The sequence below is a fragment of the Alligator sinensis genome, unplaced genomic scaffold (genome assembly GCF_000455745.1).
Source record: "Alligator sinensis unplaced genomic scaffold, ASM45574v1 scaffold479_1, whole genome shotgun sequence".
In the NCBI taxonomy this organism is placed as follows: Eukaryota; Metazoa; Chordata; order Crocodylia; family Alligatoridae; genus Alligator; species Alligator sinensis.
Window position 1 is genome coordinate 161,692 of NW_005842324.1, and position 14,059 is coordinate 175,750.

The 14,059-nt window shown below is 40.9% G+C and overlaps 1 protein-coding gene across 2 annotated transcripts in view; it reads left to right on the forward strand.

Annotated features, from left to right (window-relative positions):
* Positions 1-9,456, forward strand: part of CLDN12 (claudin 12) — an 11,129-nt gene extending 1,673 nt beyond the window's left edge. Inside the window, exons 2-4 of one of the 2 annotated variants that reach the window (XM_025210000.1) lie at positions 3,852-3,911; positions 5,312-5,380; positions 5,651-9,456. In XM_025210000.1, the coding sequence (XP_025065785.1) occupies positions 5,379-5,380; positions 5,651-6,410 (762 nt within the window). In that variant the 5' untranslated portion in view covers positions 3,852-3,911; positions 5,312-5,378 and the 3' untranslated portion in view covers positions 6,411-9,456. The remainder of the gene's footprint in view (positions 1-3,851; positions 3,912-5,311; positions 5,381-5,650) is intronic. The other variant, XM_006028565.3, reaches the window with a different exon arrangement.
* The last annotated feature ends 4,603 nt before the right edge of the window (positions 9,457-14,059 follow it).

Here is a 14,059-nt window from a genome sequence, read left to right on the forward strand (position 1 = left end):
AAGTCACTGATGAAGATGTTGAACAGTGTAGGCCCTAGGACCGAGCCCTGGGGGACCTCACTATTCACATCCCCCCCCAGGCGAGTACGACCCGTCCACCACCACTCTCTGGGTGCGCCCCATCAGCCAATTTCTGACCCATCCAACTGTGTAGGCAGCAATGCCACAGTCGCTCAATTTATTAATGAGAATGGGGTGAGAGACAGTGTCAAAGGCCTTCTCAAAGTCCAGAAAGACTACATCCACAGCGACACCATCATCCAGGGATTTAGTTACCTGGTCATAAAAGGCCATCAGGTTGGTCTGGCAGGACCTGCCTTTGATGAACCCGTGTTGATTTCCCCTGGGCATGATCTTCCCTGCTGGCCCCTCACAGATGTGATCCTTGATAATTTTTTCAAGGATTTTCCCCAAGACCGATGTGAGGCTTATGGGCCTATAGTTTCCTGGGTCCTCCTTTCTCCCTTTCTTATAAATGGGGACCACATTAGCTAGTTTCCAAGCTCCGGGCACCTGGCCCGTGGACCATGATCACTCGTACAGCCGGGCCAAGGGCACAGCAATGACCCCCGCCAGCTCTCTCAACACCCGTGGGTGGAGGGCATCAGGGCCCGCAGATTTAAAAACATCCAGCCCTTCCAGAAGATGTGATTTCTTTTATTAGACCAACTAGATGTGTGAAATTTCCCCCTAAGAGAAACTACAATCTTTGCATTCTCCTATGCCTGAGGAAGAGAGAGTGGGTGTGCGCCCAAAAGTTTGCAAATAAAGAATTTTTTTTGCAAATATCTAGTTGGTCTAATAAAAGATATCATCTCTACCATGAGTTCTGATTCCTTTTGCCTGTAGACCAATATGGCTACAACCTGTATCCCTGAAAGATAGAAAGAAGAGTTCTGTAGTGGTGAATTTGACTGGCTTTTGCAAGCCTCATATAGTGGGGGTTTGGGTTGGCAGGTTATTTTTTCCTTCTCCACTTTCTAGCATTGTGGCTGAATGCACATTGCGTACACAAGTTATTCAGCACCCGAAAGTCATGCAGGGGGTGACTGAATATTGGGGATAGAGCTGGTTACATACTCCTCACTAAATAATGCATCTTAAAAATGGTGTTTGGCACTAAATACATTCTTGGTTTGTTGGGGTTTTTTTTGCTTTTACCATCGTTCATTCCACTGGATAGATGTTCAAATAATATTGACCTTTTTTAACTAAATATATCAAATAAATAATTTTACCAAATATCTGGCAAGCTCTGTTGAGGGTTTTTTTCCCCCTACTATGGATCCTGGATCTTTAAAATATAAGGCCAGAGAAAATCTGATTTTTGGAGTGCTCTTAGCTTCGCTGATCCTCAACCAGGGTGCGAGGGATGCAGTGAGATGCTTTGAAGGTTGTCACAGAAAGTGTGAGGAAATAAGGGAAGTGAAAGAAGATAAGCAGATAAGGACAGGCTCAGGCTATACCTGCCTGGCCCCTCTGAAAGGAGGCAAGCACTGAAATAAAATTAGTTTTTGAAATAGGTTGATTCTCAATTCACAAAATTATGGAGGGGTGCCTTGAATCTAAAAAGGTTGCACATCACTGCTTAGAGATTTGTGGGTCAGATACTAAAGAAGGGGATGTGAAGGGGTCCAACATCACAGTGAATAGAATGCACGGCTATCCAGACACATGAAGAAACAGTTGTCTTCGCTACAACTTAAAACTAGTTCCTAAGCAGCTGGGATCTTTAGTTGTTCAGGATCAATGTTGTTCAGTCCAACAGTGACTGCCTCGACTACTTAATATGGTACAAGCTACTGTGTCTTTCTCTCCCTTGTGGAGTCTTAATTTATTTTTATTTTTTTAGCCTAGCAGCTAAATCAAATATGACCCTTGAACTGTTTCTTGATTTTTGTGTCTGGGGCAGGATGGAAACTTGTTCATATAGGAGGGCCTTCAACTCTGAAATCGGCTTTCTTTTTTGCTTAAATAAAACCTAAGATTGAATAACAGAAGTGCACATTAACAGACTTTTTAAATTAAAATATATCTATATATTTATATATATGCATCCTCTATCATAGACTTCCATCACACTTTTTTTTTTTAAACTACCTTAAGAAACCTGCGCACCCGTTACAATAACCGCACTCGCTCCCCTGCGCCCACCTGCACCCACCCTCTGCCCTTCCCAGCCCAAACAGTCCCTTAGTCCAAACCCTGATTTGGGGTTTCCCTTCTCAGATCATTCTCTGTCCTTGTCACTGTTGATGTCATTGTCACTTCTGTTGCTTCTGATCCTGTTGTTGTCCTCCTCGTTGTCTCCAGGTCTAGTTGTGTCATTGTCCCCTTCATTTTCCCTGTCCACTTCCCTTCCCAGGAGGATTGTGAACAGCCTGTGCCATGTGTCCCTTTTCCAGGTGGAATTGGCTGCATCCTCTCCCACCACTTTTCGGTAGTAGGAGTGGAGTTTGATCTGAAACATTTTAACGCAGTCCGTTTGCTCAAGCTTAGTGTGACTGTACATCAGGAGGTTCCTGCATTGCCACAGGGCCCTCCTGATGCATGATACAAACTGGTCGAGGTGGGTTGTCTGGGACCTCTGATGTTTAGTCAGGTGCCTGTATAGCGCCTCCTCCCTTGTCATCAGCCTGACTCCTGTCACTTCCTCAAGGAGCTGGCTTACCTTTTCTCACGCTTCCTTGGCATAGGGGCAGAGCCAAAAGAGGTGGTCAGTGGCCTCGTTCTCACCTTGGCAGCTTGTGGTTTAGTAGGAGGCTCTGTTTGTGAGCATAGAGTCAGTTGGGTTCAGGAGCTATGGTAAAAGTTCTTAGTTTAGGGAAACTGAACATAAAAGTAATATTAAATGTACATAAAGCATATGTTTATAGATACCATTACCATATTCATTTTTTCATGAAAAAAATCTTTGGGTTAACAGCATGACGTGGCCACAAACACTTGCAGTTTTGATGTTTTCTCCAGTACAACAATAGTTCTTCAAATGTGATCTGCAGAGTTGTTCTGAGAATTAAAATATGCGGGACCAGGGCAATGGGTGTAGTGGGAGAAAAGGGGTCCAGAAAAAGCTATTTCTCTTCCAGTGCAGTCTTTAAGTGAAAACATTGGAGAACTGAAGAACAGAACAGTGGCATAATCTATATTCTAGCCAATGGTTTCTACATGCTGCCCCAAAGCATCTTGTTTCTACGGACTTGTTATCCTTATTATTTCAAGGGCATTTTAACACGAAACCTAAAAGAAAGAGAACAGTTTCCTTTTCTCTTCCCAACCATTAACTCAGAGAAATGTCATGGATTTGGAAGAATAAAATCCCTCAAATAATGACAAAATTGTTCTTTTAAGTTGTTTGTGATCTACAACAATTTTTGCTTCTGCATGACTGCGTTCAGCCTGGTCACCAAGAGTTAACTTGAAATATCCTTTATCCTACGTTCCTGGTGATAAACATAAAGGATCTGAACAGCTCTGGTGATATCTGAGAGTTTCCATAGCAGTACAGCTTTCTTACATTGACGTGACTCAGTATCAGGGTGGGAGCTGAATACTCTTTGCACCTAGAGGGAATTAAGTAAAGGTGGAATGGTCCTGGAGAGAGAATCTCTGGGAACGGGAGCGTTTAGGGTATTTTTGGGTTGGGTTGGGTTTGGTTTGGTTTTATATAGAAATATAGGCAAATTACAGGACAGTAATGAGCTTGGCCTGTTACTGCTGTGTTTGATGTAGAATAGGAACTCCCCTTATTCCACTTCAGTCACTTCTGAATTATTCTGTTAATGCTATAACTGGAATTGCATGAAATTAAACATAACATTGACTTTTTCTCATAATATTCTCTTTTCTAGATCCAATAGAACTTTTCTGCTAAGAGTTGCCAGATTTTCTCTCATTTGGATATACTATTGGTGAGTATTTATTATTTCTTCTTATGAAGGTAACTAACCTGTTAAGTAGTATCAGCAATTCAAGCCACATCCAACCTAACAGTACTTTCTGGATAGAATAAATGTCTACTGTGTGTGATCCAAGATGCCTACTATACTGAACAGAATGGAGGAGTGAAGTGGTACCTGGAGAATTAAGGAAGTTATTTCCTTATCTCAGATTGGTTTGACTATACTATGAAGAGGGAAAAAAGGTTAAAAAACAGATACGTAGACTGTTTTCCCAGTCAAGAACTGTAGGGTTGTGTGAATAACAGACCTTTTCAGTTTGGCTTGCTGAACTGAAAAATTAAACTGCAGTTTATTAATACATGCATTTACATAATGTTGGGGGGGGTTCCATTTCTCATTTAAATGAAAAATGAAATATTTTCCTTTCAGCTTGAATAGTGTGTGTTTGACTTGTAACAAAAATGTTTAATTTTTATTTTGGACATTTTTAACAAACAACTGGAAATGGAGGGGTAGCCTTAGGCAGAAAGCACACTTTTACACATGCTCTGGGGGTGGGATGGGGGTGGCTCTCATTAGAGTGGCTCTAAGAGCCTCTCTAATTAAAGCACCATAGTGTCTCACGTATCAGCATCCCTGAGCTTCAAACTGGTGGTGGGGGTGCTTGAACTAAAGCTCATCCCAGGCCCCTGCTCCAGTCGGTGTCCGTGTGCTTCTGAATGGTATGGGGGCTTGAGCTTTAGTTCAAGTGCCCCCATCGCCATTTTGAAGCACAGGGATGCTGACATACAAGATGCTGTGGTGCTCAATTAATCGAGTCTGCTCTGATGTGCTGGCAATATTTTGTCAAGTAATGACAAGCATTTTGTTATTAGGATCTCAAGACTTAATATTATTTTTGTGCCCCCAGACAGGTGTGCAAAAAGTGATTAAAAAGAATAGATATAATTTTCAGAGGTGCTGAAATGACTTTGGAATCTACTTCCTATTGACTGTCAGTGAGAAGTCTTCTAGAGTACAGTGATTTCGGTTATCTTGGAGCATCTATCTTGAAATACCTTAAGCAGGCATGTTGTCACTATGTCTCCTGGGCTTTATTGAGGACTGCTTTCTGCCAGAGGGCTTCCTATAATGGGATACTTTATTAGGGTGTTTAACAAGGTTGCAAGTAGGAAACGATCAGAAACACAAGCATGTGCACAGATTAATGAATTGCCCTGTAACAAGGGCGTAGGACTCTTACTGTTTTGCTTTTCCAACTCCTTTGTTTAATAAAATGGTTTATTAAAGAATTGTGGTGGTTCTGTGAGCCATGGGATGCGTATTGTCCACCCTGCCTTCTGGAAAGGATCTCAAGTTGTGTACCTATCAACTGGTAAACTCAAAATGTTTTAATCATTCTTTAACAGGACTTCAAAAAAAGATTGCAAATGTTACCCTGGGCTGCTGCTGCTTGGAGTGAGGATTAAGGAAGAAATGTTAGTACTTACTGACTTTAAAACTAATTGAAAATAGTGCATTAGGGTTTGATTCTCTGTGGCCTGGGACCTTGAGTTAGTGCTTCCGCCTGTACATAATGTGCGCATTTAAAAACAAAAACAAAAAAACTTTGTGCTTGCTTTTTACTTGTGCTGTGCTAAAGTAAGGGATGATTCAAAGTGCAAAACCATATTGAATTAGGCACTGAAGTTTTCTCTTCTGCTCTGCTTTGAAAGTCCACTTGTCGTTGAACCTTTTCTCTCTCTCAGGGATTGTCATCTGGGGACAAACATGGGATGCCGGGATGTCCATGCAGCCACAGTGCTGGCCTTCCTCAGCGGAACAGCTTCTGTAGCAGGACTCCTTGCTGCAGTTTTACTCCCGAACTGGAGACAAATGAGACTGTACACGTTCAACAAGAATGAGAAGAATGTGACTGTGTACACCGGACTCTGGATCAAGTGCGCACGCTTCGATGGGAGCAGGGACTGTGTGATATATGACCCACAGTGGTACACAGCGGTTGATCAGCTAGATTTGCGGGTGCTACAGTTTGCCCTGCCGCTTAGCATGCTCACTGCAGTTTCAGCTCTCTTTCTGTGTTTGGTTGGCATGTGTAACACAGCCTTTGTAACCAGCGTGCCAAACATCAAATTGGCCAAATGCCTTGTCAATAGTGCAGGCTGCCACCTTGTGGCCGGCCTCTTGTTCCTGCTTGCCTGTGCCGTGTGCCTCACACCATCCATTTGGGTCATATTTTATAACAACTACCTGAACAAAATATATGAGCCAGTTTTCACTTTTGATATCTCAGTGTTTATTGCCATTGCCAGTGCAGGCGGCCTGTTTTTCACTTCAGTTCTTTTATTCCTGTGGTACTGTGCATGCAAAAGTTTACCTTCCCCTTTCTGGCAGCCCCTCTATTCCCATGCACCCAGCATGCACAGCTATGCCTCTCAACCCTACTCAGCTCGATCTCGGCTGTCTGCCATTGAGATTGACATTCCCGTTGTGACACACACCTCTTAAATGAAAGATTGTTTTGCAAGTCAGACATTCATGCTCCCTCAAACCTTGGGAGTTGCAGACTTGATTTTTCACTGTCTTGCACTGTGTTTTTAGATGCTTATACCTGGACAAAGCAGGGATAACATGCTACTATTCAAGAATCAAGGCAGTAGAGAATCAGGTCCATGCTATTAAAAGCCTGTTTACTTTTTACCGTTTCTGACCAGTCCCTTCCCTAAATTTACTACTGACAAAACTGACTGCTGCTAGTGCTGTACCAACTTGCTATTTACCCTGTCTTCTTTTATATAGGCCTCTTTGCATATCTAATTTTCCTCCTCCTAATTCAAACCAAAGGGCTTTCTGGACCTCTTTGCTGATACAATCTATCACAAGGCCCTGATTCCGTAACAAGGACCGTGCTGACTATACCCTTGCACCCATGCACTGCCCATCAAAAGACAGGGGTCCAGCTTGGCACTTCTCATTGCAGGCTCAGGGAATAAAATTACACAATTTCAAACAACATGATCTGCTACTTGGAGCAGAAAGGTGGTTAGGAAAAGGGCCATGAAGTCTCACATGTACATGTGTTCTGGGATGTGATCTCCAAAAACAGCATTTGACAAACTAATTCAATTTAGTAGCAGTGTTTGGTTTTTTTTCCCATTAGGTGTACACAAAAACCACCTGCTTATGAACCTAAACTATGGAATTTGTGTCAAATTACCCTTTAATTTCAAAGGAGAACTTGATTTTAAAAAATCAGTTCAACTAAGAGTTGCATGTCCTTTGACCTGGGATCACTCTTTAGGCATAAGAGGTTGTGATTTTTTTTTCCTTGCTCCTTTTCAGGGAATTCTCATTCTGCATGGATTTTGGTAAGTTGTTAGCCTTGTAAGGTCTTTCTTGTTTATGATATAATTTAAACACCACTTGTAAGTAAGCATACTGTTTAGAAACTTGAATATTGTATTTTAAAGCCATCATTAAGCAGAACAAGCCTAAAACGAGAACTGTTTTAAAGCATCATTCTATCCTGGGAAAGAATGTCATCCAGATTCCAAAGTGCAGTGTGTAAAACGCAAACATATTTGTGGACTGTTCAATACTGTTTTGTTGTACTGCACTGTACATATGCTATCACCAGGCCTCTTTGAGAAGTGGGCTATAACGCTGGAGAGAGATTCATCATGTTAGATGTCTTATGTATATATTAATGAAAATGAACTTACGTACTTGCAAAAGTGATGTTAATGGAAAGCTTTAAGCAGCGGTGGTTGGGCTTTTCAGGCTGTCGCTTATTGTTTTACATATAAAGCCTTCACATCTTCAGCCTTACTCCTCAGCTTTTCCCTATTCAACTATTTTTGAATGAGCATTGTTTTCTAGGCTGCCTTTTTCTTGCCAACTCACATTTGAAGACGTGCACTGTCATCAGAAAGCTTCCATTTTCCCTACAGTAAGTGCCCCAATCACCTATGAGCATCATACACAGCCCAATAGGCCACGATTTTCAGAAGCAACCAGTAATTATTGGTTCCCAACTTAAGATTCCTTCAAGGGATTTGACTTTTCTTAAAGAGCTGAACTTTTCCCACTCCCTAAACAAGAGTTTCTCAAAATTGGACATCTCCATTCACTTTTAAAAATCTTGACCCTACACTACAGAATAATATTGTCTGCGCAAACATTTTCGATGGATTCAGATTATGTTTAAGATGCGGTTCCAGTCTGAAAAGTGGCAGTGTGTTAGTGGCACCAAAATGTTCAGTGAGTGCTTGTTTCATCATGTCCTTAGTAAGTTTGCTCTGTTGACAATTTAAAAGAAAAGAGGCTTCTTATTTTTTGTCCCACAAATTCTTTCTGGGATCTGGGAGCCAGACTGGGATCTTTCCTTCTCCATGTGGTAGTTATAGACTGTGCAAGACAAGCTGTGCCCTTGTGTGAATTTCATTTCTAATGACAGTACATGGAGATGAGTGACACTGCCATAATTCTTCGACTTAAGGCTAGGTTTGCAGGGCAGAGAATTAGAAAATAGATTGTTTGTGCCCTTAACTGCAACACACTAGATGGCATCATAATACACACACAAAAACATGGGACCACTCCTATATGATCATTTTTCAAGGAGGAGCAATGTTTGATGTCATATTCATTATTCTGCTACAGACAGTGTTGCCATTTGCTTCAGCTGTGTATGCTGCTACCAGCTTGCTTTGGGCATTAAAGCAAAGGAGACTGACCACGGGCCCCTTTCCCCCATCTTCTTCCTGCATTTTGTATGCCTTACTCTGAGTTTTCCAGTAAATATTCCACAGCCCTGGCCAGTGTCTCTTCTGTTTTTTGGAGCCTGAATTTGCAATATGTGAAGCATTTTGGAGAGATGCTTAATGTCTTCAACTTCCATTAACTTTAAAAGGTGTTGCACATGCTCTGGAAGTAGTCAGCACCTTCCAAGTGAGAGATGTCAAGGGAAAAGAAGAAAATTGTATGGAAGATTGTCAGTTGAAAGCAAATGCATCTGGTGTTTTGATCTATATATTTATATTTTTACATTGGGGCTTTTCTGTTTTTGCCAACTGTTTTGCGTTGTGCACTAAATTCCTTACTAGTATTAGTTGCTGCTAAGCTGATATAATGTAGCTCTGAAAATTGTACATTTCGAAAAATCTGAGATGGGCCTGAGCCATGGAACTCATGGATCCCAGTGTTTCATGGACTCAGATTAGGGTTTTGGTCAAGGCTATATATTAAAAATATTATGTTGCTTGTTTAGTTAATAAAAGCATGGCACAGCCCTCTAATAAAAGATGTTAATATGAGCTAAAGATCTTGTCTTAAGTAAGAATGAGTCAAGTGCTGTGCTGTATTTCTCTTTGTTTATGAAAATCTGTATTTTTCCAGGTAGAATTCCATTCTGAGTTTCAGTAATGTTTAATTAGAATGTGGATTCTTTTTATGTAAACCAGAAAATATGTATTTTTAATAAAGTGTTATACAGATATGGCTTATTTTAGGTGTTTTGTATTTTTCTTGTTTGTGTATGTATTAAAGCTATGTACTTGACCTTTCCCTAGTAATTTTAAAAATCTATGAAAATATCTGCATACTTTATTTTTCTATAAATTCATTCTGTTTGTTGTTGGTTCACTTACCGACTAAAAGGGTAGAGATTTTTTTTTAATTTTATAATGATATTGACTAGGAATTTAAAGGGCTAATTCCCAGGATTTTTCTTTGGAAGATTTTTTTTATTTATTTAAATTTTTTGAATATTTCTTGAACTTGGGGACATTTTGTCTCCCACTATGATGTCAAAGGGCATGGTTTGATTAAAGTCTCTCCAAAGCTAATCAAGAATGGCGGGGAAACAGAAGTGGATAGCAACCTCAGCAGCAGCAACCATGATGCAAGTGTTGGGGAGGTCAACTAGGAGCCATGTCCCTCTTGATCTGCTGCTCACAAACAGGGAAATATGGTAGGGTATGTAGTAGTGGCTGGCAACTTGGTATCAACAACCATGAGAGGATTGAGTTCAGGGTCCTAAGGGAAGGAAGGATAGAGAGTAGCAGAATAAGAACTATACTTCAAAAAAAGCAAACTTTGACTCACTCAGAAAACTGATGGGCAGGATCCCAAGGGAAGCCAGTGTGAGGGGAAAAGGAGTCCAAGAGAACTAGTTGGACTTTAAAGAAACCTTACTGAGGGCACAGGAATGAACCATTCTGATGTGCAGGAAGATTAGCAAGTATGGCAGAAGACCAGCTTGGCTTAGCAGGCCATCTTTAGTGAGCTAAAACAAAAAGGAAGCTTATAAGAAATGGAAACTTGGACAAACTTAAGGAGGAGTATAAGAGTATTGCTCTGGCATGCAGGGATGCAATAAGAAAAGGTTTGCAACTATTTAGGGAAGCTGGACACATACTAGTCCATGGGGTCAGACGCAATGTACTCAAGGATGCAGAAGAAATTGGCCAGTGTGATTGCAGAGCTGCTGGTCATTATCTCTAAAAACTTTTGGTGATCAGGAGAGGTCATGGACAATTGGAAAAGGGCAAATATAGTGACTATATTTAAAGAAGGGAAGAAGGAGGATCTTGGGAACTATAGACTGGTCAGCCTCATCTGAGTCCTTGGGAAAATCATGGCGCAGGTCCTCAAGGAATGTATTTCTAAGCACTTGGAAGAGAAGACAATTAGGAACAGTCAGCATGGATTCACCAAGAGCAAATCATGCCTGACCAACCTGATTGCCTTCTTTGATGAGATGACTGGCTCTGTGGATCTGGGGAGAGCAGTGGACATGATATACCTTGATTTTAGCAAGGCTTTTGATACAGTCTCCCACGGCATTCTCACAAGCAAGCTAAGGAAGTCCAGGCTGGATGAAGAGACTGTAAGGTAGATAGAAAACTGGCTCAATTATCAGGCTCAGACGGTAGTAATCAGTGGGTCAATGTCAATGAATAATTAGCACTCGGTCTCAAATGGAGTACTCCTAGGGTTGGTCCCAAGGCTGGTTTTGCTCAATGTTTTCATCAATGATCTGGAACATGGGATGAGTGCACCTTCAGCAAGTTTGCAGATGACCTAGTTAAGGTAGAGGGGCATGAGTCACTGGAGATTATTGAGGGTTAAGTAGAAAGGTATTGAGTGCTACAGCAGGGTTGTTGTTATCAATTTTGCTATTTCAAAGAAGAAAACTCTTCCCAGTAGATAACTGGCTTACATTCTGACTTTGGTTGGAATCCAGAAACCACTAACTATGGGCATGTTTTTAGATATCTAGATTTCTCTGATAAGCAAACATTACTCTGTGTCTTAATTCAGGGATACATCTGCTCATGTCTTGCATTATCTCCATTATTAAAGGGGAATAAAACTTTTGCTATAGTATTTTTTTTTCAAAAACAGAATTAGCCATTCATTTATCTATTCAGAGATGAAGAGGTTGGCTTTACCACAAAATATGTTCAGTCTTATGACAACAATTAGATAAAGTTATACCAAAATAACATCATGAAACAACTTATCAAGGGGTTATTTGAGCTACCATTCAAAACATCTCAGACTTTTTTTTCTTTTTCCCTTAAAGAACATTTTATCAAACACTTATTACTTCTAAAATCATGTTCAAACTTGAATCCTATTATTGTTTGGAGAGGAAGTTAATAAGTGCTCTTGTGATAAATACTGAAAATATAAAGAAATGAAGAAAAATTAAAACAAAAATGTCTATGTTCAATAAGAAAGTGCATTTTCAGTTTTGTGTTTTTCATTCACTTTTTACTTTTTCAGTAAGCAAAGAGAAGTAAAAAGAATGGAATAGAAAAACTAAAGATAAAACTATGATTTTGATGACAATGTTTAAAAACCTCTAAAAAGTGTGGTTGTTCTTACATCAGCTAATGCTGTACTATCAATTTCCTAATAGGGCTGTGTGAAATGGCACCGTTCCATTTTGCCTTGAGTTTCGACAATTCAACGGAACAGCATTCCATTTTGAATTTCATTTTGAGTCAAAACAGCTGTTCCATTCCATTCAAACAGAAAGGCTGTTTCGACTCTGTTTTGACGTTATGCTGGGGATGGGAAGGCAGCCCAGCTGGGTTGCTTTCCCATTCCTGGGGCTAGATCATGCCAGGAGTGGCTGGCGTGATCTAGTGCGGGGGATGGGAAGTCAACCCAGCTCGGCTGCTTTCCCATCCCCGGCACTAGATTGCGCCAGGGCAGGAGGCAGCTCAGCTGGGCTGCATTCCCATCCCTGGGGCTAAATTGTGCTGGGGCGGCTGGCATGATCTAGCACGGGGGATGGGGAAGCAGCCCAGCTAGGCTGCCTCCCGCCTCTGAAGCAATTTAGTACTGAGGATGGGGATCTAGTGCTGGGGATGGGAAGTCAACCCAGACAGGCTGATTCCCTGTCCCCTGCCCAACCTTGCACTGAGGATGGGAAGTCAGCCCAGACAGACTGACTTCCCATCCCCAACCTATGGTCAAAATGTTTCAACTTTTGAAACGTTTTGACTAGCCTTGTTTTGTTTAGAGGCTATTTTGATGGCCTTTGTTTCATTCCGATTTTGCTGTTTCGACCTCGGAATTGATCAAAACAGTTCGAAACGAAATGGCCGGCGAAATTTCTCACAGCCCTTTTTCCTAATTCTGTCTGGTGCATCAGTCCCAGTTACCTAATAGTCAAGGTGGTCCCTGAAGCATCATATGATTACTTTCAAAGAAGATACTGTCCTAACCAGGGGGACCCAAGAGATAGGGCTTCTGAAAACTATAAATCCTGATGGTAGAAATGCAAGCTGCTTACTATGCACTCCTAAGGGAATTTTCTGTGAACTTCCTTTAGAGCTACTGGTGTGAATGTTGGTCAAAATAGTTTTGGACCTAATGCAAATAGATTTGCATCCCTTTCTAGCATCATGTGGAGCTGAGCCCTCATTCCTTCTATCAACTACTAGAGGACCTTTGGCTCAACCAAAAGGAAAATGCATTAAAAAAGAGGTCTCATCACACCGTTCAGAGAACTCCAGTGGTCTCATCACCATTCACCATTCAAGAACCCAGTGATGCAGGTTTGGTTTATTCATTATATTTTTGTTCAGCATAAATGCTACAAAATGTCTCTGAATTAACTGAACAAGAATATAATGAATATACAAAACCTGCACACTGTGGATTTTAGGTCAACAGTGCTTCCTTCAGCTTCCCAAGAAGAAAAGGGTCCTCATAACAGTTTATTTCCCTAGAAACATTCCCTTTTGTTTTAAGTGCCATTTATTAAGAATATAGCATGGCATGCAGAATTCTTGTCTCTCTCAACTGTCTTTACTATGCAAAGAAATTTCCTGGGTCCTAACTTCTCTTACTAACCCACCAGTACTTATATCTCTTACAAAATACATGGTCAACTGATATATTCTCACTTAGACGACCCAGAATTAGTATAAGAGTCCCCCAGTTTCTGTACTGCCTCTCACAGACGCCACCCAGCATAGGCCTACAGCTGAATCTGCTTCAATACTATAGAAGCAGAAGTGGAATATTTTAAGTTTGTGCAGGCTAGCTGCCAAAGGCAAAACTATACACTCTCTCTACTGGTAGTGAAACACTGTTTCTAGAGCTGTGTTTTCTGCTGCTTTGCACTGTATTATGATTTATAGCAGTGATTCTCAAAGAAGGTACCGCAGCACCCTGAGGTTTGAGATTTTTTTCAAGGGTGTTCCAGGGTTCTGTACAATATTAGCAGTAGGTATATAAACACCCACACGTGATCCACAAAATAAACCCTGAGATTTAAAATAGGAATGCATGTCAAATGACCTGTTGTGGCATTTCTGATTTTTTTACAACAGAAGAATTACTCTATTGCTTTTCCATAGTAAAAAAAAAAGGAGTGAAAACTAAGAGCCGGCATTTTTCAAGGGGTGCCTTGCGTCTAAAAAAGTTGAGAACCACTGACTGATTGTCTTTAGAGACAGCATGTGAGAACGCATAAGTGAAAGAAAAAGGACAAGAGTATTTTTTCCCTTTGTTTATTTCTGAGCAGGACTGTCACATGTTTCTCTTCATTAAATCTTTTCCCCCCTCTGCTTTAGTTGTTAGTATATGTAAACCAAATGTTTGTTTTTCCTTAACAGTTAAATTATTATGTAAGG